The sequence below is a fragment of the Saccopteryx bilineata genome, chromosome 2 (assembly GCF_036850765.1).
Source record: "Saccopteryx bilineata isolate mSacBil1 chromosome 2, mSacBil1_pri_phased_curated, whole genome shotgun sequence".
NCBI classification, from domain to species: Eukaryota; Metazoa; Chordata; class Mammalia; order Chiroptera; family Emballonuridae; genus Saccopteryx; species Saccopteryx bilineata.
In genome coordinates this window covers 316,104,791-316,132,489 of record NC_089491.1, presented here as the reverse complement: position 1 = coordinate 316,132,489, position 27,699 = coordinate 316,104,791, and the positions used below count along the sequence as shown (strand labels likewise).

The 27,699-nt window shown below is 44.6% G+C and overlaps 1 protein-coding gene across 1 annotated transcript; it reads right to left on the bottom strand.

Annotated features, from left to right (window-relative positions):
• Window positions 1-26,941, bottom strand: PGLYRP4 (peptidoglycan recognition protein 4). The gene is made up of 9 exons (XM_066255213.1): window positions 26,893-26,941; window positions 25,910-26,020; window positions 25,871-25,872; window positions 24,987-25,186; window positions 9,885-10,003; window positions 8,511-8,663; window positions 6,192-6,392; window positions 1,707-1,823; window positions 1-152 (listed from the first exon to the last, which is right to left on the bottom strand). Exons 1-9 carry the CDS (start codon window positions 26,939-26,941, stop codon window positions 1-3), a joined length of 1,104 nt encoding a protein of 367 aa, XP_066111310.1.
• Window positions 26,942-27,699: the final 758 nt, after the last annotated feature.

The window sequence follows — 27,699 nt, the reverse complement described above, 5'->3', positions numbered from 1 at the left end:
CTAATGATGCTGTACAAAGCCTTCCCAGAAGACAGAGTTTTGAAACATCACCCTGTCCCTCCAGTTGGTAGCTGGAAGCAGGTACCCCTTGTCCACTGCACACTGGATCAGGGTCTGCATTGGCTCCACTGATGCGGCATTAGGTGGGGTACCTGTGCAACACAAACAGCCCATCGGTTACAGAATTCTAGGCCACCCTGCCCAGAGCAGGACACACACCTCAATACCCTTAACTGACACCCACCACCAAGCTAGTATACCCACTGTTGCCAGCCACCCATATAGACAGACAGGAAATTAAGTCAAAGCTTCAGATGCCTCAGCATCAAAGTTCTTCCTGAATCAAAACAGCAAGGCCAAGGATAAAATATGCAGTGGTCCTGGGATGTACAAAGCCTTTATTTGCTGCAAAAGTTTAGCCTCGCCTGACCAGGAGGTAGTGCAGTGGACAGAGCATCAGACTGGGATGCGGAGGACCCAGGTTCTAGACCCTGAGGTCGCCAGCTTGAGTGCGGGCTCATCTGGTTTGATCAAAGCTCACCAGCTTGGACTCAAGGTCGCTGGCTCGAGCAAGGGGTTACTCGGTCTGCTGCAGCTCCAAGATCAAGGCACATATGAGAAAGCAATCAATGAACAACTAAGGTGTCGCAACGAAAAACTGATGATTGATGCTTCTCATCTCTCTTTGTTCCTGTCTATCTGTCCTTATCTGTCTCTCTCTCTGACTCTCTCTGTGTCCCTATAAAAAAAAATTAGCCTCATAGTTCTCTACTAGGGGCAGGTCAGCTTCCCAGGGGATGTTTAGAAATGTCTGCAAACATTTTTGGTTGTTACAACTAAACAAAGGATGTTATAGGCATGTGCTGGGTAGAGACCAGGAATGCTGCTGAATGCCCTGCAGTGCCCAGGATAGCCCCACAACAAAGAATTGTCTGATCTGTACATCAAAAGTGCCAAGGTTGAAAACCCTTGCTTTGTCTGACCTGTGGTGGCGCAGTGGATAAAAGTGTTGACCTGAAATGCTGAGGTCACCAGTTCAAAACCCTGGGCTTGCCCAGTCAAAGCACATATGAGAGTTGGTGCTTCCTGCTCCTCCCTCCATTCTCTCTCCTTGTTTGTCTCTCTCTCTCCTCTCTCTAACATGAATAAATAAAATCTAAAAGAAAAGAGAGAAACCTTGTTTTAGGCACGGGTGTGCTTCCTGCACCATTCCCTTGCCCAGCTTTATCTGGTCAATCCTTGCCCCTATCAACACCCAATTCAATATCAGCCTGAACCATCCCCAGTGGCATGGCTTCTTCCATCCAGAGGTTCAGCAAAAGGCCCCTGAATCTAAACAAACTCTGGTCAAGAGCTCTGAACAATGACAATTCTCTGTGTGCACTCTGAATACAGAGACGGGTTTATCTGTGATGTAACTTAGAAAAAAATACGCACAAAGATCTTTCCCCTTCACCTTACATGAGCCTTGGATATTGGAGGAAAGACATCAGACTGAGTGTGAAAGAAGTGGATTTGGGGTGGGCATTCTGTGTGGGGGTCACTTCTGGTCACATTCAACTTAGTAAAACGTAAAATGTGAAGCTGAGTAAATCCAGAAAATGCAGTCACGAAAGTCATGCCTGAGTCTGAAGCCATTGTCTTTCACATCCGACACACTCCTTTAACATCATACAATGACCACTACTGAACAAGTATCCACTTACCTGAGAAGGTGCCCATGAAGACAATGCCCAAGGCAATGTCACTGTAGCCAGGAGTGTGGGAGCCTTGGCCATTCCAGCCCACTTCTTCATAAATGGCACCATCTTGGCCCACAGGAAGTGAGGTTACCAAGAGGAGAGATGGATGGAGCTCAGCATGAAAGAGAAGCACTCTGGGATTGTTTCATTCATTCATTTATCCATTCATGCCTTTACTTATCAGACATTGATTAGCTATTAAATTCTAAGCACTGAGTTACAAAAAGACAAAGACCTTGCCAGTGGCTTGCTGGTCAACCAGCTCTCATGGGGAGGGGGAGGTCAGAAAGTCCTGATTTATATCTTTTACTGATTTCTGTAGTATAAAACTGCCATGTCAGTTGATTCAGGATACCCAATGACTGAACAACTGGCTCACAAAATTCCTGAATCTCCAATAATCAGCTCTTGTGAATCAGTCTGGCTGCTGTCCTAAGTAGCTTTCAGTCTATGAAGGAAAGAATGACAGCTTTCGATCCCTACAGCCTGGCCTTTCCACACCTCTCCAATAACACTGTTTCCCCCAAGGTGACCTGTGACTTCCTTAGGACCAAGTACAAAGTATTTTTTCCCAACCATTTTCCTGATCTCTCTGTGCATTTGGCACTAAGGACCCCACCGTGACCCCTGCTTCTCAGGCACCTTCTGCCCTTAGCTTCCACTGCATTGCACCCTGCTGGCCATCTTCTCCGGCCTTCCCCCTCAAACTCCTGTTACTCATTTTGCTGTGCCCTTTCATGCACATGGGGGAGGGGGAGTTCCTCAGGATGCTGCCCTCAGCTCTCTTTTCTCATTCCTTACATTCTTTCAGGACTAACCCATCCACTTCCTTCACTTCAGTGGCCATCCAGAAAGTCAGTATTTATATCTGGACCCACTTTCTTCCCCACCTGTTCCTCTTTCCGGGCTCCCCATCTTAGTGAAAGGCGTCATCCTCCCATTGGCTTATCCAGAGATATGGGCATCAGCCTACCTGCTTCTTCCACTCATTAACCAGCTGGTCAATCGCATCTCCCAACCATTCTCCTGGTTGACCCCTGAATCCTCAGCATAGACCACTATCCTCCATGACCTCTTTAATTCCTCCACTCTCTCCCTGACAACTGCCACTACCAGCCACATAGCCATCTTGTCTTGCCGGGATTGCTGTACACTCCTCAGGTGGACCTTACCACCTCCACCTTTGCTCTTTGCACTCTGTTTCTGAAGTGCTTTTCTTTTTTTCTTTGAGAGAGAGTCAGACAGACAGACAGAAAGGGAAATAGATGAAAAGTATCAACTCGTAGTTGTGGCACCTTAGTTGTACATTGATTATTTCTTATATGTGCCTTGACTGGGGGCTCCAGTGGAGCCAATGACCCCTTTCTCAAGCCAGTGAGCTTGGGCTCAAGCCAGAGACCATAAGATCATATTGATGATCCCACACTTAAGCTGGTGACCCCATGCTCAAACCGGTGTCCTTGGGGTTTCAAACCTGGGACCTCAAGGTCCCAGGTTGACACTCTATTCACTGCACCATCACAAGTCAGGTTACCTCGACTGAGATCCATCCAGCAAGCTCCTTACTAGGGGATGCTCTGCCCATCTGGAGTCATTACTCTGTTGCTCAACAACTGAGCTATTTTAGTGCCTGAGGCAAGGCCACAAAACCATCCTCAGAACCTGGGGCCAACTTTGTTCAAACCAATCAAGCCATGACTGTTGGAGGGGAGGAGTGAGAGAGAGAAAGAAAGGGGAGGGAGAGGGGTGGAGAAGCAGATGGTTGTTTCTTCTGTGTGCCCTGACCAGGAATCAAACCTGGGACTTCCACTGGCTGGGCCCATGCTCTACCACTGAGCCAGCCAGCCAGCCAGGGCCATGAATGGTCTTTTTAATGCAAATTTTACATCAAACCCTGCTTTTAGTCTTTTGGCAGAGTCCAAACTCCCCAGATTAAGTTAAAAGATCCTTCATGATGGCCCTTGTTTGCTTCCCCAGCCTTATGTCTCACCACCCCGCTTTGGCATCCATTTCTGTCATAATAAATTTCTCTTAGCTCCTCAAAGATACCATTCTTGGGCTGGCCTTCACACTTCTTCATAGAGTTTCTTTTCCCCTCTCTTCTCTGACTAGCTTCTTCTCATCCCTTAGGTCCTGACTAACATGTTACTCCCTCAGGTGGTGTTTCTTGCAGAGAAAAATGGGGTTAGGGGATAAATGATGAGAGAAAGAGACTTGACTTTGGATAGTGAATATACAATACGTTATACAGATGATGTATTATAAAACTGTATACCTGAAACCTATATAATTTAATTAACCAATGTTATCCAAATAAATTCAATAAAAATTTTTAAAAAACAACAAAGCAGCCTAAGCAAGAGTTAAGAATGCCTCTTGTTCATACTCCAAGTGTTTTCTCTCATAACACCTACTGTACTTGATCAGGATTTATTTGTTTAATTGTCTTTCTCCTTCACCCAATTATTAGCTGCATGTGGGCAAGAACCTTATCTGTGCTGCATCCCATGACACTTGCAGGACACAGCCCAGGGCCCACACAGAGTCAGCAACCGATCATGTGCTCAATGGATTAATTTATAGCAAGTAGATAGCTTACCCTTGACCACAGACCATCTCAAGGTGAGAAAACAGCACAGTCATGAAGTTGTGGTGCAAAGGACACAATAAAAGGTCAAAAACCAAGGGACGGGCAACTGCCCTCTGAAGCTTGAATGGGGAAAGAGCAGGGATCTCCTTCAGCTCCTATCATTTTCCAGTCTAGGATTTCCAAATGCATAGTCAATTTTCAGGTATCCATTTAAATTAAAGAGAGCAACGCTGTGAATAATACTGCATAGTAGTACGTAGCAAAGCACTGGGTAGGTCTTGATAGATGACGGATGCTGGAGGAAAAGCTTTCTCTTATCTTGAATGATTGTTACTTGTCGGGGACCGAAAAATCAATAGGATTTTTAGAGTTTGGATTTCTGGGGAACAGAGTGCTGGGAACTGGCTACTGCCCAACTCCCCACCTCACCTGTTCTGTGAAGGTGTAAAAGGATAAGCCCTTCTCCACACCTCCATGTATTTGCTCGTCCTTCCCCCCATGTTCCCCAGAAGGAAAAACTGGCTTCTTTGTGTATGTCAAGTATTGGTGGGATTTCTTGCACTTGGTGGAATTTTTGAGTTGCCTTGGAAACTGTAATCAGAAAAGTCATTGATTTGCTAATTTCCACTTTGCCCTATAATAAAGAAGGATGCGGTTTCTAGGGGTGGACATGTTTCTCTCTCTGCTAGGGCGGAATTTCTTCTAGCAGTGATTGCAAAAGCCTCCCAAACCCATCTTTTATATTCTTTAATTCTTTAAGTCTATTTTCTTTTATTTGTACCGTTCCACTCGGGACCTGAATATACTCGTGGCAGTTACTAAAATGGGGTGGGAGAGGGGTGAGGCAGTCAAGCCAGGAGCATAAAGCAAGCGATGGTAACTCCACCTAAGGCCGGACACTACCTACAGCTGTGCTTCCTGCACAGAGGCGCTGGGTTAGGGGGGCAGCAGGGACTAAAATCCAGCCTCACTAGCTAAGCCCTGAATGCCTTAGGGAAGATCTCCTTTGCCCAATGTACAAATATACTACTAGTAGTAGCAAAGCCAAAAACAAAATTTTGTGTGATTGTTTTTGTTGGGATGTTAGATGGCTCCTTCCACTTTCTCCAAAGGCTGTTGAGCTCTCCTGTCCTCACCTTTCACCCTGGAGCAACATTTCATGTCCCTTCATTTCCAGCCCATTCTGTCCCTCCTGTCTTAGGTTAGTAAGATTCTCTCCTGCTAGCATCTTCCAGAAATCTTATCTGCAAACTCTAAGAGCACCCTTCAAGAAGCTTCTACTTTCCCACAGGTTAGAGTGTTCTTTATTAAAGAATTGCAGGCCTTGGCATCAGAGAACCAAAAAGATATTATCTGGACTCTCCCCTGCCTTTGATAGGAAAGGTATGGTCCCTGAGGAGGCTGAAAGTGTCCAGGTGCAGAGGAATAGCATGAGTCTAAGACTAGGGAGACAAGCTCAGGTTGCAGCCAAACCGAGGGCAGATCCTGAGCCACTGAGTGGTGGGAGGTGATTATGATGAAAAAAAAAACAACCTTAAATTATTTTTTTTTACATATTTCACACTCTTGCATGCATAGGACTTCCTCTAATATCTTTTCAGCAGAGGCTTGGTCTCCAACATGTTGATATGTGTGACCTTGAGAAAGGACACACATTTTGAGAACATGATCAGGGAATGACTACCCTCTTAACTATATGCTAACTAAGGCCCACCCAGAGCTGTATGAGAAATCTGTGGTTATACAAGAGGCATGTCTCGTGTGATGGGCACTCAGTAAACATTAATTATTTTTCCTTCCTTTCAAAAGTTTTGTGTCTGCCCTAAGAGATAGAAGCTCATGTGTCCTCAGATCCACTTACTTATACTCAATGTCACATGAGTCAAATCTGTCCATGTGGAGGGACTGCATAGTTTGGACCAGTGGGTGGCACTCCTCAGAGGTGTTGCAGGTTCTCTTCGCAGTGTGGATGATGATGATGTACTTAGCTGGGAGAGTCATCCTGAGGCAGTGGGTCTCCTTCACCTCCCAAGCAGACCGAGATACAATGTCAGGGCAAGCTATGGTGGGGTGAAAAACAGATGTGAAGATTCATTGTGCCCACCCATGTCAATCACCTCATTAGTGAAGGCCGACAAAATCCTCAGGGTGCCCCAACATCTGCCACCCTCTGGGCATCCTGGCCTGATCCTGACTGTGGAGCTTGGGAAAGCCCAGCAGCTTTCAGAGTGGCCCACCTGAAAACGAGTGTGTCTGCCCAAAGGGGTGGACTCAAGAGGCAAGCACCAAAGAGCCATAGGTTCTGACCCAAAAGTCAGAACCTACTGTTGATTCTGAGGGGATATAGATGCTTTTCATTCCAAGGACAAAGTGTAGTGATTGCTGTGTGTGTGTGTGTGTGTGTGTGTGTGTGTGTGTGAGAGAGAGAGAGAGAGAGAGACAGACAGACAGAGAAAGAGTGTACATGTGTAACAGGGCCCTTTTGGAGGAATCAGCTGAATTTTCATTTGAAAGCATGTCTTTGAGCATCACTTGTAACCCACAAAACTTTCCACTAATGTAGGCAATTATTTATATTGATAGGTGGCATAAACCCAAAAACAAAGATCAAATTTTTTTTTTTATAATTTTATTTTTTTAATGGGGTGACATCAATAAATCAGGATACATATATTCAAAGATAACAAGTCCAGGTTATCTTGTCGTTCAATTATGTTGCATACCCACCACCCAAAGTCAGATTGTCCTCTGTCACCTTCTATCTTGTTTTCTTTGTGCCCCTCCCCAACCCCTATCCCTCTCCCATTTCCCCCTCCCCCCCATAACCACCACACTCTTATCAATGTCTCTTAGTTTCACTATTATGTCCCACCTACGTATGGAATAATACAGTTCCTGTTTTTTTCTGATTTACTTATTTCACTTCGTATCATGTTATCAAGATCCCACCATTTTGCTGTAAATGTTCCGATGTCATCATTTCTTATGGCTGAGTAGTATTCCATAGTGTATATGTGCCACATCTTCTTTATCCAGTCATCTATTGATGGGCTTTTTGGTTGTTTCCATGTCCTGGCCACTGTGAACAATGCTGCAATAAACATGGGGCTGCATGTGTCTTTACGTATCAATGTTTCTGAGTTTTGGGGATATATACCCAGTAGAGGGATTGCTGGGTCATAAGGTAGTTCTATTTTCAGTTTTTTGAGGAACCACCATACTTTCTTCCATAATGGTTGTACTACTTTACATTCCCACCAACAGTGTATGAGGGTTACTTTTTCTCCACAGCCTCTCCAACATTTTCTATTACCTGACTTGCTAATAACAGCTAATCGAACAGGTGTGAGGTGGTATCTCATTGCCGTTTTGATTTGCATTTCTCTAATAGCTAAAGAAGATGAGCATCTTTTCATATACAAAGATCAAATTTACTCAGAGTTTTAATGTAATAGAGTTGATGTCTTTAAAACTTCGGTAAGTCAAAGAAGAGGCTGAAGTTACTTATTAACTCTAGAGACCAAACCCTCTGTGGCTGACTGGTTTTGATGTTGCTGTATATTAAACCCAGAATCGATCTTTTATCTCCCTTTTATTACCTGAAAGATGTTAAACTCTCCTCTAATGTCAGTATAAGTGGAGACGAGCATTTCAGTCTGTTGGTGCTATTCTAGTTTTCATATTCAAAAGAACGTGCATTTGTGTTTGTGTGTTTGCGTTCAATGTCTACTCTCCTTGTTTCTCTTTCTACCCACAACACTTTTCAACAAATAACATGGCAAATGTTTTCTTGTTTATCTGCTAACCAGCTTTCTCTTTCCTCTATGTAGAAACTTCATGAAACTAAAACTGATTTTGTGTTTTTTGTTCCTTGCGTTCCCTCAGTGACTAGCAAGTGCTCAGTAAAGAATGGCTGAATGATTAAAGAAGTGAATGCACATATATCATAGCAGGCATAATGCTAAGGCTTTCACATTCTAGGAGTATGAGAGATAACGAGGTGACCTGAAAGGTCCCTCTCAAGATTTTCTTGCCCTAAAATTTTAGACAGTAGTGTGACCAGTTGCCTGATAGTAGGAACCCAATAAAAGCCTGACTGAAAAGCTCATTCCCAGTACCAATTTGAAATTAGTGGGGGGTGAGTCTCAAGGGAGGCCCAGTGAGGCTGAAGGTCCTACCTTTCTTGGGGTTTGCCTTCTGCAGAGGAGCCAGGCAGTTCTCACCTTTCACAAGAAATGGCTGAACGTACAAAGGTGACAGGTGGCCCTTCTGGACAGCATAGGATATCAGGCACTCCATGGCTGACAAGGCAGCAGGCCTGGGACTGTGGCCTGCAAGAGAGTGACCTGTGGGAAACCTTAGCCTGGTTTGAGTTGGGGGATTTGTGGGGAGAGGACGAGATACCCTGCCGGCTGCTGTAAAGCTGCTGGAGAAGAAGAAAGGGAAACAGGCTCATCCTCAAGTCAAAAGTCCGAGAGTCAAGGGTCTACCTGAACAGAGCTCTCAGTGGCCCAGGATGAAGACCTTTCCCAATGGCCACCAGGTCTTCACTCATCCTCTCTCTGTCCTTGGAAGAGTTGAAAGCAGCACCATGCTCAGGAGTGACCAGCTGGCTGGGTCAAGGTATTTCATAAGAGGCCCTTCTGGCCATGTGCCAATCTCTTTACTTGTATTAACTGCTTTATACCTCACCACAAACCTCAGAGGTAGCTGCTATTATGAACCCCATTATTCACAAAGGAAAACTTGAGGCTCCAAGAAGTAATGGGCTCAAGATCCCACAGCTAACAAGGTGATACTCGGGTAACAACAAATGGTCATGTAAACAAACCAACTGAATGCACAGAACCTCTGGAGTGCTGGTAACCACTCTGGGGCTGAAAAAGAATGGTGAGGGCTTGTGTTCTGATTCCTCACCTTGCCATTGAGTCACCTTGGGTCATTTACCTCTGTGAAACTCAAGCTGCATGCTGTATCACAGTGACCATGAAATTTATCTGGACTATCACTGAGGGTGTTGGGAAAGGACAGTGAGAAACTAGAAGTGCAAGAACTTTGTTAAATCAAGTGTACACAAATCCCATGGAATGGTACTGAAGTTTGCACACTAGGGTGTGGGACTGGCAGGTAACAATAAGACTAGGAAAAAGTAGATGAGATTCAGAGATCAGAAACCTCAAAGTGGTTTCTAAAAATTGTATGGAAAATGTTGAAGTAAGAGAGCTGGAAAGAGGAGGCATCCAGGAGGGACTGCAAAAGCATGGCCTGGCATTACAGAAAGGTCAGGGCCAGAGGAGAAATGAGAGTTGAGGCCCAGATTCTTCTAGGACAGGAGCAAGAGGAAAACAAGGCTGCAGAGAGAAGGCTGGATAGTGCCTCTGCTATAAGAAAGCCAGAGGAAGAGGAGCCTGCTGCAGAGAAGAACCAGATCAAGAGGAGGATAATTCTAGGAGAGAGTGGAACATCAAGGAAGTATGAGGAGAAGAAAACAACTGAGTGTTGAGAAAGGAGTAGATGATTCTTTGGAGAAGGGCAGCTGGGATAACTATTACCTTCCTTGGTGCCAAAGAAGGCAAACCCCAGGGAGATGTTGCTGTAGCCCTGGGTGTGCACGCCTTGCATGCTCCAGCTGACGTTTTCATACACCCCACCATCGTCCCCAACCAGGAAGCTGTGAAGCATGGACACATGGGCTCAATGGCTGGCACTGTGACATACCCCTGCAGGAGGACCCCTTACTTAGCCTCCAAAGGAGAAGGGCTCAAGCCATGGCCACTAAAGAAAATTTGCATGGATTCATCCCAGACAATGGCTAGGCTGAATCATTTATACTCATCCTTAGAATTCAGAAGGACCCACTCCACACTCCCCATCTGTGTCCTTTATTCGGGTGCCTGAGTTGTATCATACTCAGAAAAAGAAAAGGTCTGGAACTAACACAGACCCAACCACACAACATAACAATTCTTCTCAGCCCCCACATTTCCTTAAACATTTCCTTTTCTCCTTCCTCTAAAATGTATGCCTTCTGTATAATCTCCACACAAGTTGCCCATGTGGTTTCTCCCTGCCATGGCACTGTCTTACGAAGACTTCCCAGGAAGTGCATCCTCAAACAAGAATGTGAATCCAGACAGTTTACTTGGGAAGAGATTCCAGAAGCCAGGGAGCAAAGAGAATGAGATAGAAAGAAAACACCTAACAAAGTGTGGGAGTTGGGCTGACTTGACAGTGGCCACCTGAGGCTCAATCCCTCCACCTCTAGCATACGGCCTTACAAGGAACAATGTACATGCACTGCCACGAACCAGTGCGACTAGTAATTCCAGGTCCTGAGGGAGAACAGTGTGGAATTAAGAAAATAGACTCACCAAAAAAAGAGGTTGGGATCGGGAGGCCTCTTCACTGCTGATGGCAATATCAGAGAGAGAGAGCCCCTGGTCTTTGCTTTACAGCTAGTGCTTGACTTACAACCACAATTGGTTCCAACAGACTGGTCGTAACACAATTTGGTCGTAAGTTGAGTAGGCTATAAGTACAGTACTGTGAAATGATGTTATAAAAACCTTTAAGTCATATTTTATCATAATTTTCTTTCATTATTGTTATATATCATAATTTTCTTTGTTCATTTTACGCCATTTTTATCATCTCTACACCATTTTGTTTCTTATTTTTACATTCATCAGGTTTAAGTAAAACACTGCATTACCAGTACAACTGGTTTAATATTTGCAAAGACAATTTCCTCTTGGTAGACATCTTGGGAGGGGTTTGATGAAAAACATCTAAGACACAAAACACAAATCTCTGTACCGAGTCTGGGATAACAGTTGAAATGGTGCAGGCGGAGATGGTCGTGCTGCTGGAAGTTGGTCCGCACTGCCGTATGCCCAGCTGGGCAACGCTTGTGCTACCAGATGCGGAGCAGTCGTGGCTAGTGATTGTGGTTGTAAAGTCGAATGGTCGTAAGTTGCATAGGTCGTAAGTCGATCAATATTTGTATTATATAGCATAGAAAATTAAAGCCTTTAAGCCAGGGGTCGGGAAACTTTTTGGCTGAGAGCCATGAATGCCACATATTTTAAAATGTAATTCCGTGAGAGCCATACAATGACTATGTACGTTACGCATTATCCAGTAAAAATTTGGTGTTGTGCCGGAGGACAGCTGTGATTGGCTCCAGCCACCCACAACCATGAACATGAGCGGTAGGAAATGAATGGATTGTAATACATGAGAATGTTTTATATTTTTAACGTTATTATTTTTTTATTAAAGATTTGTCTGCAAGCCAGTTACAGCCATCAAAATATCCACATCTGGCTCACGAGGTTTCCGACCCTGCTTTAAGCCAATATACAAATAGGGAAGTCTCTGATACAAAGCCACTCATCTGAGGCATAAATTGGATTCCTCATAAGAGTGCACCACCCTACATCATGCAACAGTAAAGAGTGTAGGAAAAAGCTTAGTGTTGAGGATCTTAGTATTAAGAGATCTTAGTATTAACAGATCTTAGTGTTAAGAGATCTTAATATTAAAAGAGTGGGAAAGGCTTAGTCTTAAACTAAGCCTTAGGCTATAATGACCTTGCCAGTTTACAGTTTGTTTCCCTTTTTAATATTTTTTAAATTTAGTTCAAGTGCTGATATTTGCACTTGTCTGATTTCCAAGATTCTAATACAGAGGCAGATACAAAAAATACAGAATAAACAGAAAATTAGCATAGCCAATGTTAACAGATACCGAAACAAGTGTCTTAATACATTACAGGAATTAAAGCCTTTAAGCAAATTCTTAGCCAATATAACAGGATCTATAATAGAGTATTTGCTATTTTGAAAGTCCTTAATATGTTCACTAAGTTCATGCTGACACATTACCATTCCACATTTCCTGTAAATGTAACCCAACCCCAGTACAGTCTATTAAGAGCTGTCACAAGGAGCAGGAATCCAGGAAACATATCCAGGAAAAGTCCACATGGCACTGGAATTGTTGTCACATGTCTACACTTTGCAGCTAGAGTCCAAGTCCCAAATGACCACTGCTTCTAGCTGGTAATGATTCAGGTAGACTGTAGAAGCACATATGGAGACAGAGCTTCCATTTTTTTAAACTGGAGAGATAAATCCAGGGGGCCTTTCCCTGGAGCTTTACAGCCATGGGGTAGTGAGGAGAACCTTGGGATACATTATGCAGGGTGGCAAAGGTAAATTTGTAACAGAAGTTGGCAAAAAAGAGAAAGCGAGCTCTAAATTAGGAGTAGGTCCCAGCCTAAAATAGGCATGGGGCATTGAGGCAGGAGGAACAAAGGAGAAACTATATATTTAACAAAGCAGCAGAAAATAAGACTATCAACACCCACTGTTGGGCAGATAAAATGTATTATGCTCACTTTGTTAAAGAGGCCGTTGCCCAGGTGATATTAATGTGTGTTGAGAATCGTTGTAGCCTGAGGCTTGGTTTTGGGATTAAGCCTTTCCCACCCTTTTTGCTGTGGGGTGGTACAATCCAATCATGCCTCAGAGAAGTGACTTTGTATTAGAGACTTCCCTATTTTGTATATTGGATTAGAGGTTGTGAAGCTACACTATAAAATAGGGGCAGAACAGGAGGTTGCAGGCTCTTGGTTCCTGAGATTATCATTAGAAGAGAGAGCAGAGGAGAGCAGAGAAAGGCCACGTGGAGAAGGCCAGGAGAAGCAGCCAAGATGGCGGAGTGCTGAGTGAGATGCCAATTTGGGCAGAATTTGTATCTGGGATAAGGAAGGAGATGGGGAACTGAGGAGAATAAGGCTGGTGAGCTAGAAACCTTTGATTCTAGGAAACTCGGATAAATCAGTAGCTGTATGAGCACTGAATGTGATTGGGTTTTGGAGCCCAGTGTGTGTTTTTACTTGCCCGCCGGGTGCAAGCTAGGATTAAAGATGAAGGCCCATCAGTTCTTGGCTCCGTTGTTTCTTTACCGACTGTCCGAATCCAATGCGAACCTGCAAGGGCCGGGCTGCTGTGATAGTGGCTCTGGCCATGCCTACTGGCTTTACACCCACAACAGAGATCTTTGAGGGATGAATAAAAATTCAAATATTCAGGCCCTGGCCGGTTGGCTCAGTGGTAGAACGTCGGCCTGGCGTGCAAGAGGTCCTGGGTTTGATTCCCAGCCAGGGCACACAGGAGAAGTACCCATCTGCTTCTCCACCCCTCCCCCTCTCCTTCCTCTCTTTCTTTCTCTTCCCCTCCCGCAGCCGAGGCTCCATTGGAGCAAAGATGGCCCGGGCGCTGGGGATGGCTCCTTGGCCACTGCCCCAGGCGCTAGAGTGGCTCTGGTCACAACAGAACGATGCCCCGGAGGGGCAGAGCATCGCCCCCTGGTGGGCGTGCCGGGTGGATCCCAGTCGGGCGCATGCAGGAGTCTGTCTGACTGTCTCTCCCCGTTTCCAGCTTCAGAAAAATACAAAAAAAAAAATTCAAATATTTAGGCAAGGCATAGTAAATGGCCCTCATGTCCATAAGAAGTGAAATCAGTTTACCTGCTACTTGGAAGAAATACCCTAGGCTCGTCCACAGTGACGTGAGATGGGGTCTATGGCCCTGGACACCTTTAACCTTCAGTGGCAAGTGTTAGCAGGCTGGGCAAGGTTAGGTCACAGATGGTTGGAGCAGGGCTGGAGGAGGCTGAACCCTCCCTTAGAGGAGCGAGGGGGCAGCTTACCTTCCAGTGTCCCTTTTTCCCACAGCAAAGGCATGTCCCTGGTGGGAGGCTGGCTTTAGCTCAATGACCTTTCTTTCCACTCTTGAAGCAGATCCCTGATGGAGGCTTATGAGGCCCCTTTGTGGCATTGGAGCCTTTAAGGGCGTATGCCAAGAGCTGGTATTTTGCCTGATCTTTTCGAGCTCTGTCTGCCTTTTCTGTTTCTCTTGGTCATTATAGATCAAGGTTCCCCAAACTACAGCCCATGGGCTGCATGCAGCCTTCTGAGACCATTTATCCAGCCCCCACCGCACTTCTGGAAGGGGCACCTCTAATTGGTGGTCAGTGTGCAAAGTGCAGCGTCACTCATGTACAGTACTACTTCCGGTGACACGGGACGCATGCGTCATGGCTCCAGAAGCATGTCATATTACTTGTTATGGCTAGCAGTGACAAATATGGAACTGGAAATTGACCATCTCATTAGCCAAAAGCAGGCCCATAGTTCCCATTGAAATACTGGTCAGTTTGTTGATTTAAATTTACTATTCTTTATTTTAAATATTGTATTTGTTCCCGTTTTGCTTTTTTACTTTAAAATAAGATATGTGTGGTGTGCATAGGGATTTGTTCATAGTTTTTTTTATAGTCCAGCCCTCCAATGGTCTGAGGGACAGTGAACTGACCCCCTGTGTAAAAAGTTTGGGGACCCCTGTTATAGACCTTAAAAGCCATGCTCAGAAGATCTTGCTGAGGGGTTTGAGGGTCCTCATCTGCCTATATAAACTTTTTCTGTATATCTGGAGCTAATTGGAAAAAGACAAAATAGCATTATTAGCTGGATCAAATAAAAGAGGGTAAAAGTTTGCAAGAGAAAGAGGTTTGGCATCTCTTGAAGGATTCCAGAGTCTCTCAGCTGATGAATAATCCTGTACATCAGCATTCAAAAGAAATTTTTTAAAATAAAGAGCATGATAAAGATTTGCAGGCATTCCAGGATATAAGTCCCCCTTTTATATTTTTTAAAATTGATCTTTAAATATTTGCTGGATACATTTTAATAATACCTTGACTTAAAATATTGTAAGAAATACCCATAATTCAAAAGGTTTGACAAAATATAGTAAATGCTTTTCCTACATATGTAGGAGTATTGTCAGTTTTAATCAGTTTAGGAAGTCCTAAAATAGAAAATACCTACAAACAATGAGATAAAACATGCTTAGCAGCCTCTCTTGTTCTGGCAGATGCTACTATAAATCCAAAATAAGTATCCACTGTAATGTGGACAAAGGACGGTTTGCCAAATGAAGGTATATGAGTAACAGCCATTTGCCAAAGTTGTCCTGGTAGGAGTTCTCAAGGGTTAACTCTTAACAAGGGAACAGATTGTAGTATAGAACACTTTGGACAGGTGTTGGGCAGATAAAATATATTATGCTCATTTTGTTAAAGATGGTGCTGCCCACGTGGAAGCTGTCGCTCAGGTGATATTAATGTGTGTTGGGGGCAGGCTATGGGAAGGCAGGATGCTTGTAGCCTGGAGCTTGGTTTTAGGACTAAGCCTTTCCTACCCTTTTTGATGTGAGGTGGTACAATCCCATCATGCCCCAGATAAGTGACTGTATTAGAGACTTCCCTATTTTGTATATTGGATTAAAGGTTTTGATTTCTACACTATAAAATGGGGGCAGAATGAGAGCTTGCTCTCTTTGTTCCTGAGATTAATATTAGAGGAGAGAGCAGAAAGGAGAGCAGAGAAAGGCCACGTGGAGGAGGCCAGAAGAAGCAGCCAAGATGGCGGAGTGTTGAGTGAGAGGTCAGTTTGTGCAGAGTTTGTGCAGGGAGAAGGAAGGAAATGGGGAATAGAGGTGAATAAGTCTGGTGAGCTAGAAATCTTTGATTCTAGGAAACTCGGATAAGTCAGTAGCTTTGTGAGCACTGAATGTGAGTGAGTTTTGGAGCCCAGTGTGTGTTTTTACTTGCCTGCTGGGTGCAAGCTAGAATTAAAGATGATGGCCCACCAGCTTTTGGCTCCATTGTTTCTTTTTTTTTTTTTTTTTTTTTTTTTTCATTTTTCTGAAGCTGGAAACAGGGAGAGACAGTCAGACAGACTCCCGCATGCGCCCGACCGGGATCCACCCCGCACGCCCACCAGGGGCGGTGCTCTGCCCCCCAGGGGGCGATGCTCTGCCCATCCTGGGCGTCGCCATATTGCGACCAGAGCCACTCTAGCGCCTGAGGCAGAGGCCACAGAGCCATGCCCAGCGCCCGGGCCATCTTTGCTCCAATGGAGCCTTGGCTGCGGGAGGGGAAGAGAGAGACAGTGAGGAAAGCGCGGCGGAGGGGTGGAGAAGCAAATGGGCGCTTCTCCTATGTGTCCATTGTTTCTTTACGGACTGTCCGAATCCAATACAAACCTGCATGGGCCAGGCTGCTGTGACGGTAGCCCTGGATACTGGCCATACAACAGGATTTAACAATCTGTAGCAAGGACATTCCCTTGTGCGAAAGCTCCAGGGAGCATGGAGTGAGCTCGAATATGTCCTATAAAACATAAATGCTTTATGTTGACATACAAGTCTTTGCAGAAGGAGAAATTGCTGAAATAGTTCCTCATCAGCAGTTGTCCCTAAGACAGCAGTCTCTATAGTGGAAACAACATAAGTAAATATCTGCTGTCTGTGTATACAGATTAAAGGAGGAACATGGCAAATGCTGAAAAGCCATGATAATGTTATGTAATTCTACCCTTTGAGCTGATTTTAAGGTGACTGTTTCAGTGTAAAGTTGTCCATCAATTATTAAGCCTGCTATTTCTGAGCTGGACCCATCAGTAAAGATTGTAGGTGCTTCAGGAATGGGTTCATTAACAATTGTCTTAGGAAAGACAAATGTAGTAACTAATGAAAATTGAACTATTTTACCAGCTGGGTAGTAAGAATCAGTTTGACCTATAAAATTTGCAAGAGCAATTTGCCATTTTGTGGAAGTTTCCCAGAGCCATTGTTGTTGATCTTTTGAAAAAAGAACAACAATAAGTTGAGGTTCAAAATCTATAAGCTGTAAAAGTCGCTGTAAAGCCAAGAGCCACGGCCAGAGCCACCATCACAGCAGCTCGGCCCATGCAGGTTCGCATTGGATTCAGACAGTCGGTAAAGAAACAATGGAGCCACAAACTGGTGGGCCATAGCCTTTAATCTAGCTTGCACCCGGCGGGCAAGTAAAAATACACACTGGGCTCCAAAACCCAGTCACACTCAGTGCTCACAAAGCTACTGACTTATCCGAGTTTCCTAGAATCAAAGGTTTCTAGCTCACCAGACTTATTCTCCTCTGTTCCCCCTCTCCTTCCTTATCCCAGATACAAACTCTACACAAACTGGCATCTCACTCAGCACTCCGCCATCTTGGCTGCCTTTCCTGGCCTTCTCCATGTGGCCTCCTCCCACTGCTGGCTCTATTCTCTCTGCTCTCTCATGCTAACCTCAGGAACCAAGAGAGCAAACTCCCGCTCCGTTCCCATTTTATAGTGTAGAAATCCAAACCCTTAATCCAATATACATAATGGGGAAGTCTCTAATACAAAATCACTTCTATGAGGCATGATAGGATTGTACCACCTCACACCAAAAAGGGTGGGACAGGCTTAATCCCAAAACCAAGCCTCAGGCTACAACAATTCTCAACACACATTAATATCACCTGGGCAACGGCCTCTTTAACAAAGTGAGCATAATACACTCTATCCGCCCAACAGTCGCCTACACCCCTTGATAATCAAGGACAAGACAAGATCAAAATATAGAGTATATAAGACTTTCTTAGAAGTAACAGCTAAGTGAATCCATTCAATAGGACCTGAAGCTTGCCACAATAGTCCCATTGGAGTGTAGCTTAAGGGACAAATTCGTAAGGCACTGGGTTTTTCAGGATTTATGCATTTTACTTGTGCTTGTGTTGTGGTAAGTTACCAAAGAATTTCAAAACTTAATATTAATATTAATTTTTGGAGGAAAAGTCAGGCTTCTTGCCCCATCTTTTCTTTGGAGAATGGAGGGAGAAGAATTCAGAAGCTTTCTGGCTTTTAAGGACGACTGGGTCATTTAGTTTAACTATAGAATAAAGGTTATCTGAAGAACTTCCTTTCCCTTTCAATAAGAGACAATATTTACATACCCCTACACTTATTTTAACTCTTCTTCCCTTCCTGGAATCCTGAGAGTAACATATACCTCTAGGCAAAGGGAGGGGAGATAGATACTAAAAGATTTGTGAATGTCTTTGATATGTAAAATGACATCACTATTGTGTTACCTTGAAAGTTTTAATGTATTTTATAGATCCTCTAGACAAATGTTATAAGCTTGTTAATGATTGTGTTGTGCTCCCTCTCCTTTTCCCCCAATCTGTATGTGGTCAAGGGTATATAACCAGCCTCAGAGCTATATTCAACACTGCACGATTTGGGTCAGCTATATTTTGTGTACATCATATGCAGCTGGCTTAATCAATAAATCTCCTCTTAAAAATTCTCCTGCATCCTTCCTTGGTGTCTCTACGTAAACCCATGGAATGCTACTTTACAAACTATAGAAATGATCCCTGAAAGTATAGTCTTGGAACGCTACTTTACAACACTGTAGGGCTTATTTCTACAAGCTATAAAGCTTGCTGTCCTGCAGCTGTAAGTTGCTCAGGGGAAGCTGGTTCAGCCGAACCATTAAGAATATCAAAAATGATCTGCTGTCATCATTTCTTATGGCTGAGTAGTATTCCATAGTATATATGTACCAAAGCTTTTTAATCCACTCATCCTCTGATGGACACTTGGGCTGTTTCCAGATCTTTGCTATTGTGAACAATGCTGCCACAAACATGGGGGTGCATTTCTCCTTTTGGAGCCATTCTATGGTGTCCTTGGGGTATATTCCTAAAAGTGGGATAGCTGGGTCAAAAGGCATTTCAATTTTCAGTTTTTTGAGGAATCTCCATACTGTTTTCCACAGAGGCTGCACCAGTCTGCATTCCCACCAGAAGTGCAGGAGGATTCCCTTTTCTCCACATCCTTGCCAGCACTTATTCTGTGTTGTTTTGTTGATGAGTGCCATTCTGGCTGGTGTAAGGTGATATCTCATTGTGGTTTTAATTTGCATTTCTCTAATGATTAGTGATGTTGAACATTTTTTCATATGCCTATTGGCCATCTGTATGTCCTCTTTGGAAAAGTGTATGATGACATCAGATCATTTACAATAACATGGATGGACCTTGATAACATTATACAGAGTGAAATAAGTAAATCAGAAAAAAAACTAAGAACTATATGAATCCATACATAGAAGGGACATAAAAATGAGACTCAGAGACATGAACAAGAATGTGATGGCAACAGGGGTGGGGGGGGAGGGGGTGTCGGCGAAGAAGGAGGGAGGTCTTGGGGGAGGGGAGGGGCACAAGAAAACCAGATAGAAGATGACAGAAGACAATTTAACTTTGGGGGAGGGGTACACAGCACAATCAAATGTCAAAATAATCTAGAGATGTTTTCTTTCAACATATGTACCCTGATTTATCAATGTCACTGCATTAAATTTAATAAAAAAAAGAGTAAAAAAAATGGTTTCAATTTCCCAGTAGTTAATTTCAAGGAAGGTCTAAGCCAATTAATGTCTCCTAACAATTTCTGAACATCATTTAAAGTTTTCAAATGATCCATCCTGATTTCTAATTTTTGTGGATGAATTTATCCCTCAATAATTTGTCCTAAATAAGAGAAAGACAAAGTTTGCTGTACCTTTTCAGGAGCTATATAAAGTCCTAACTCTTTCAAAGAATATTCTAGTTGTTAAATGGTCAGCACAGTGTCTTTATCTGAATGAGCAATAAGAATATCATCCATATAATGAATTATGTATGCCTTAGGGTGCTGCCTTGTACTGGAGAGATAGATTGAGCAACATTTTTGGCACAAGGTACGACTGTTAGCCATACCTTGAGGCAAAACTCTCCACTGGTATTGCTCCATTGAAGCCTGGAAATTAAGTGAAGAAACACTGTTCGCAAAATGCTTGCAATCATGAGGGCTTAAAGGAATAGTAAAAAAGCAATCATTTAAATCAATAATAATAAGGTAAAAATCCCATGGATTGGCAGTAGGAGAGGAAAGTCCTGGCTGGAGAGGACCTATAATTTCCATAGTCTTATTTATTGCTCTCAAATCTTGTAATAGACTCCAGTTTCCTGATTTCTTTTTAATAACAAATATAGGCATATTCCATGGGCTATTAGAATGTTTAATGTGCCCAAGCTGTAACTGCTCTTGTAGCAATTGAGCAGCTGCCTTAAGTTTCTCCTGAGAAAGGGGCCATTGGTCTACCCATACAGGATTATCTGATTTCCAAGTAAATGGGTCTGCACAATGCATTATTGGGGAAGCAGGAGCTGCCAAGGCCCTGATGCTAAATTTTGATACCCTAATCCATGCCGTCTGGTATTGGGTGTCACTTCTATGGGGGTGAGAATTCCCCACTGTTCTTTCCCTAGTCCCTTAGTGGGTAAAAATCCCTGATCAAGCATTTGAACACTTACTAAACTATTAGGATTGACAAGCAACACTCTCATGTTTTTCAAAACATCTCTACCCTACAAATTAACTGGCAATCCAGGGAGCACATAAGGCTAAAAAGTCCAGTATGACCTTCTTTATATTCCCATTGCAAAATACTAGAGCTTTGCTGGGGGGATTTACTTTGTCTTATGCCTCACAGCTTAGAGACTGCTTTATAAGTGGGCTAGGAAGAATGCTAATGTTGTTCAGCAATAACAGATACATTAGCTCCTGTATCTAAGAGTCTTGTAAACTTATGCCCTTGTATTGTTAGCTCTATTTCAGGGTGTTTCTGACCTATCTTTTGATTTTAATAGGCAAAATCAGAGGGGGAAAATCCCTAATTTCCTTGGGGCCCCTTTTGCAGGGTGTGGCCTGAGAAGCAGAATTAGCATCCTTATACTATTTTTCTAACAGCCTGAAGCAGCTTGAGACAAATTATTGAAATGACTTATTAGAGCCCTGCTTAATTTTGCTCAATTCCTTTGTTTTTCCTACCTGAATATAGCCTTACAAATAAACAAGACAATTTATGCACAAAAACACAAGTATAACATATAACTTTGATTAATCCTAATACTTGAATTGCTATTTGGCTTCTAAGTCTGAACACACCTCACAATGCACTAACCAAATTAGTAAGTCATAAGGATCTACATTCTATTCTATTTAAATTTAAATGAGTGCTCCTTACAACCTCTAAAATCATTTTATTTTTTCAATATTAGAACCAGCATTTCCAATTTTGCATGCAAGAACTTAATTCGGGCCTAAAAAACAGACACATTTTAGACAACATTAAACAAAGACCAAACAGAAACAAGAATTAGACGAACCAGACAAACCAGAGAGAAACCTAGGATTTTAGAGCACAACTAGATTAGAAAGATGCCTACCTGATTTTAGTCAGGGCATTTTCTCACAGAGGGACTGAAGGATGGGACTAAAAAAAATCTCACCAAGAAAATTTGCTCTCGGCAGCTGCATGAGAAATTTTGTAGTCAAATCCACCAGGGCTCCCTGCCTAAATTTCCAGGCAAAGAAGAGGAAAGAAACAAAATAGTAGTTCAGAGGATTGTTGCTAACACATTAAAGAAAATCAGACAATAACAGGAAAAGCTATAGCTTTAAAAACTGAGTTTCCTAACCATTCCAAATTCCATAGTTGCTGTAACTGGCAGCTTAGGAAGACCATGACAAGACTTCTCTTCTACCTCAATTTTAGCTGAGTGGCAGACCAAGTACCTGGAGAGAACTAGGAGCAGCCACACAGTCCCATGTTCCTTAGCCCCCAAGCCACAAAGTACAGGAACACCGGCCATATCTCCTCACACCACTGCCTTTTCAGAACTTTACCTACTTGCTCCCCTGTAGCAGAACTAACCATTCCCTCCTTCAGGAACCAGGATCATACATCTTGAATATATTGTAAAAAAACATTCTAGCTGCATAACTTTTCTTACAAAAAGGTCCCTGTTGGTCAAATAAGTTTGTAAATATGATATATATGTTTGCTCGCTTATAGTTTGCATTGGGTGTGGGGGACAGGCTGTAAGCAGGCAGGATCCTTATAGCTTAAGGCTTAGTTTTAAGACTAAGCTTTTCCCCACACCCTTGACTGTTGCATGATGAGGGGTGGTGCACTCTCATGAGGAATCCCATTATGCCTCAGATAAGTGACTTTGTATCAGAGACTTTCTTGTTTGTATATTGGATTAAAGGTTTTGATTTCTACACTATAAAATGGGGCAGACCGGGAGCTTGCTCTCTCTAGGTTCCTGAGATTAGCATTAGAGAGGAGAGCAGAGAAAGGCCACATGAAGGAGAGGAGAAGTAGCCAAAATGGCTGAGTGCTGAAGGAGAAGCCAGTTTGTGCAGAGTTTGTACAGAGAGAAGGAGATGGGGAACAGAGGTGAATAAGGCTGGTGAGGTACAAAACTTTGATTCTAGGAAACTTGGATAAGTCAGTGGCTTTGAGAGCCCTGAATGGAAAGGGAAGTGTTTTCTCACTGTGTGTATGTCTTGCCCACCGGGTGCAGGCTAGGATTAAAGGTAATGGCCCACCAGTTCTTGGCTCCATTGTTTCATTATCGTCTGTCCGAATCAAATGCGAACCTGCACGGGCCAGGCGGCTGTGATGGTGGCCGTGGCTACTGGCTTTACAGTCCCCTACTTTTGACCCTAATTGTCCCATAATTTATTACTCTCAACTATACTCTCCCCAAAATCTTTCTTTACTCACTGTGCACACTTGGGGAGTTTCATCACTTGCCTTTAGTTTAGTTTTCTTGTACCCAGGTCCCTGTTCAGGCACTACTTGCCATGGACCAGCATGGCTAGTGTAAAGCCAGGAGGCAGGGCCAGGGCCACTATCACAGCAGCCTTCTGGTCCATGCAGGTTCGCATTGGATTCGGACAGTCGGCAAAGAAACAGCGGAGCCAAAAACTGGTGGGCCATAGTCTTTAATTCTAGCTTTGCACCCGGCGGGCAAGTAAAAATACACACTGGGCTCCAAAACCCAGTCACATTCAGTGCTCACAAAGCTACTGACTTATCCGAGTTTCCTAGAATCAAAGGTTTCTAGCTCACCAGACTTATTCACCTCTGTTCCCCATCTCCTTTCCTTATCCCAGATACAAACTCTACACAAACTGGCATCTCACTCAGCACTCCGCCATCTTGGCTGCTTCTCCTGGCCTCCTCCACGTGGCCTTTCTCTGCTCTCCTCTGCTCTCTCTTCTAATCTCAGGAACCAAGAGGGCAAACTCCCGGTTTGCCCCCACTTTATACTGTAGCTTCACAACTTCTAATCCAATATACAAAGTAAGGAAGTCTCCAACCCAAAGTCACCTTCTGAGGCATAATTGGATTGCACCACCCCACATCAAAAAGGGTGGGACAGGCTTAATCCCAAAACCAAGCCTCAGGCTACAACAATTCTCAACACACATTAATATCACCTGGGCAACGGCCTCTTTAACAAAGTGAGCATAATACATTTTATCTGCCCAACAGCTAGTAATTCCAGGTCCTGAGGGAGAACACTGTGGAACTAAGAAAATAGACTCACCGAGAAAAGAGGATGGGATTGGGAGGCCTCTGCAATGCTGAGGGCAAGATCAGCAAGGGAGAGTCCCAGTCTTTGCTTTATTATATAGCATAGTCAATTAAAGTCTTTAAGCCAATATACAAATAGGGAAGTCTCTGATACAAAGCCACTCATCGCCTGACCTGTGGTGGTGCAGTGGATAAAGCGTCGACCTGGAAATGCTGAGGTCGCCGGTTCAAAACCCTGGGCTTGCCTGGTCAAGGCACATATGGGAGTTGATGCTTCCAGCTCCTCTCCCCCCCCCTCTCTGTCTCTCCCTCTCCTCTCTAAAATGAATAAATAAAAAAAAAAAATAAATAATTCAAAGCCACTCATCTGAGGCATAAATTGGATTCCTCATAAGACTGCACTACCCTACATCATGCAACAGTCAAGGGTGTGTGGAAAAGCTTAGTGTTGAAAAGATCTTAGGATTAAAAGATCTTAGTACTAAAAGATCTTAGTATTAAGAGATCTTAGTGCTAAGAGGTCTTAGTATTAAAAGAATGGGAAAGGCTTCATCTTAAACTAAGCCTTAGGCTATAACATCCTTGCCAGGTTACAGCCTGTTTCCCACCTTAGAATTGTCCCTTATCAGCATGGGGGCTAAGGAAGTTATCTACAACTCCTGCCCCTCAGGGAAGCATTACTCCCCTTCACTGTGCAGAAGAGAGAAATGCAGGGGGCACTTGAGGCAGAAAGCCTTCACCATGCACAGATACTGCCCACAACTAGCAGAAATCAGAGGCCACGTGCCCTTGGCCACCAATAGGCTCTACTAGAGTGAGCAATAGGATAAGAGATGGATGATTGCCTCACCAAGGTGGAAGCTCCGTACATGTGGTGTACTGGGACATGCAGTGGGTGACTTTGAGGAAATCAAACCACCTCTCTACCTAGGTTCCCTGGCCAAGTGGAAATGACAAAGCTTGTCCGACCAGCCTCACGCACTGTCAGGGGCAAATGCACTCCTTACGTGGACAACACTCATCACCTGCAATGTGCTGTGTGCACTAGGTTAAGAAGGGGCTGGAAAGTATAGTTACTACTCAACCTTCCTTGCTTCCTTTTAGATGTCAGAGTCAAGGGCCTTGTAGAAAATTTCAAAAGATTTGGAATTTTATCAGGTTTTTTAAATATTGCGTTCATTATAAACCCAATATAACCTTAACTCAGAAAGTCAGAAAATCAGATGAGAAGGGGCGGGCAGAGCACCCTTAGGAGCAGCTTTGACCCCGTGCCTCTACCCAGTGGCTTACTTGTAGGTCACATCACACCAGCTATTGCTGTGCACGTGGCAGGCCTGCAGCTCCCTCAGCCTCTGACTGCAGACAATCTGGTTGTGACACTCTAGTCCAGAAACATGGCGTGTAACAAAGAAACCCACTGGCATGGTCAGCTGGGTGTTGCAGCCAACAGCTCCCGCCCCCCACTCCTTACGAGACCGTGATGGAAACATCTGTATGGGGAACCACAGGAAGGGAGTGTCACTCAACACACCTTGCACCATCATTGCCACATTAGCTCCCTGGGCCCTGCGTGCCATTCTGGGCTGTGTCTGCCCCATGCTGCTGGAGGAACCTAGGATACCTGCAGCAGCAGGAACACCCTCCTCTTCTCACCTCCACATCCCCACCTCATCTCCACTTACCCGCAATGCCAAGTCTGCATCTGCACAGAGAAACCTGGATGCTTTGCTCCCCATCCCAGGCAGTGCACTCCCTGCTCTGCCCTGGCCCCCCAGCTAGAGTGGCATCCCCTCTCCCCACTCACCCTGGGGAAAGCCCTGAGCGCCCCTCTCTTCCTCACCTCTGCACTAATGCCCTAGTGTGCACCGTTGTCTCCCAGGGTTTTCTCTGACTCTGACTGAGACCTTTGTCCTGCCTGATCGTTCTCTGAGGGGTCTACCTTCCCTCCTCAGCTGGGGGCTCGCTCCAGGCAGGACCAGCAGGGCAGGGTGCCAGTCTCCACCCTCCAGTCAGGGCACAGACTTGGCCTCTCTCCTCCCAGTTTCCGTCCCCTCCTACCACCAGTCCACCCCCAAGAACCAAGGCAGTCTGTGCAGGTGGTTAGCCAGTGCCATCTCTGTCTCCACCCCACTGCCCCCATCCCAGCCACAAGTGGCTCTGCTGGTCTCAGAGACATCTGGCCCTGTGAGGAGCCCCCGCCCCAGCCCCCTCACCATACAGACCCAGTCCACCTTTTACAGCGAGCTGTGAGATGTTGCCAAACAGATACTGGAGCCTCTCTGACACATGTTCAGTGTGTGTTTTATTCCAGGAGAAATCACCCGCTAAGGAACATTCTACTGAGTCTTGGTCCTCAGAGATCCCAGCACCAGCCACCTAAGCGCTCAAGCTCAGGCCAAGAATGGCCACCCCCGCCACATGCCCCCTGCTTCCCCACATGCCCTGAGTCCTTCCAGGACCCCTCTGGGCTGAGCAGAGGACCACCTCCAATAGAAGTACATGAACAGGTTTCTCAAACACCAACTCCACAGGTCAGCCCCATGTAACCCAGGGCAGGGAGTCAGAAATAAGACCATTTTCTCATGAGCTACATCTACACACGCAGTTGGGGTGGGGGTGACTGAGAATGTACCCAGGCACTTCAAAACTACGGTTTCTTCTCTTGAGTGAATTTTGCCTAATGGAAGTCATGGGGAGACTAAGTAAAGGAAGAATTAGAATAACCTACACAAATCAAAGCAGTTCTTTCAAGACTGGTTTTGGGGGCATCTTTGATGTCCATGCTCCTGTGTGAGGAGCCATGAAGGTGGGCATTTGTACCCCAAACTTTCTCTTGTTCGCAAGCATGAACCTCCATGACAGGTTAGCCTCTGGTTGACATGACAGAATCACTGCTCCCAACTGCGAATCCTTCCTGTGAATTACTACCTTTCATCCTCACGACAAGTTTAAAAGACTAGAACTTTATCTCATTTTCAAGTGGTAAAATTAAGGTTTAAGTGCCGAATAACTCATTTAAAATCATTGCTGGAGGCAAGGCAAGGATTTGAATCCAGATCTACAGACTCCAAGCTCTGGGCTCTCAATATGAAGCTATTCTTTCTCCCTAGAGAGAGCCAACATTTACAAAATTCCTGCAATGAATTTTAAAGTGATCCTTCTTAGTTACTCTCTGATCCAATGAGGGAAAACTTACCCCAGACCCCAAGATCCAGAGTAGAGAAGACAAGGAGCCATGGTCGCATCCTCACATGGTCCTGGGACAGTGATGAGGAGAGAGTGAACCGTGGCCCTGGGAGAGGCACTCACAGTTAACTGGACTGACCAGGCTCACTTCTCACACAGACACCCAACCACTACACATACCCTGTCTGCTCCTGCCAAACAGGTGGGCCTCCAGAGGACCAGCACCTGGCCAGGCTTCTCAAGGTCCCTAATACAGGTAAGCTGCTCCTTGGATAGCTAAACACCCTCATCCTGTTACCCTGGCAACTCCATTTCATTGAGTACCCACTATGTACAAGGTACTGGCACATGCACGCTCATCTAATTCTCACACTACCTAGCAATGTAGTTGTTGACCCCCATTCTCATGGAAGAAGGCCCTAAAATCCAGGAAAAGGAGAATCAAGAACTCAAACATGCACATAGGTGAGTCTAGTGCAGAGATCTTCCCAGTTGGAGATGGAGCAGCAGGGCTGGTGAGGGGAGTGGGACAGTCCCAGTTCTAAGGCACAGGAAATCTGATCTTAACTGTCCATCTGATGGATTCCAGTCCTTTTGATGGGACAGAACTTCCCAAGAAAAAACACTCACATTCAGAAATACCTGGGGATCCCGTGCAAGTCAGGGTGCAGGTGGCTCGCCCCTCATTGGCTGGCAGCTCCTCCATTGCAGCCTTGGCCTTTGCCTCGCCCTCCTTCTCCACCTGCTGCTGCCTCCTCTGGCCTTCACTCTCTCTGCACTAGAAGGCACTCTCTCCTGGGAACACAGTCTCAGGCTC

Excerpts from the sequence above, each read along its gene's own strand:
- PGLYRP4 (XM_066255213.1), bottom strand. The coding sequence starts at position 26,941 with ATGCGACCATGGCTCCTTGTCTTCTCTACTCTGGATCTTGGGGTCTGG. Across the intron at positions 26,021-26,892 it reads TCTGGATCTTGGGGTCTGGG|CGGGTGATTTCTCCTGGAAT; the intron begins GTAAGTTTTCCC and ends AATGTTCCTTAG. Across the intron at positions 6,393-8,510 it reads GAAGGCAAACCCCAAGAAAG|CTTGCCCTGACATTGTATCT; the intron begins GTAGGACCTTCA and ends ACCCCACCATAG.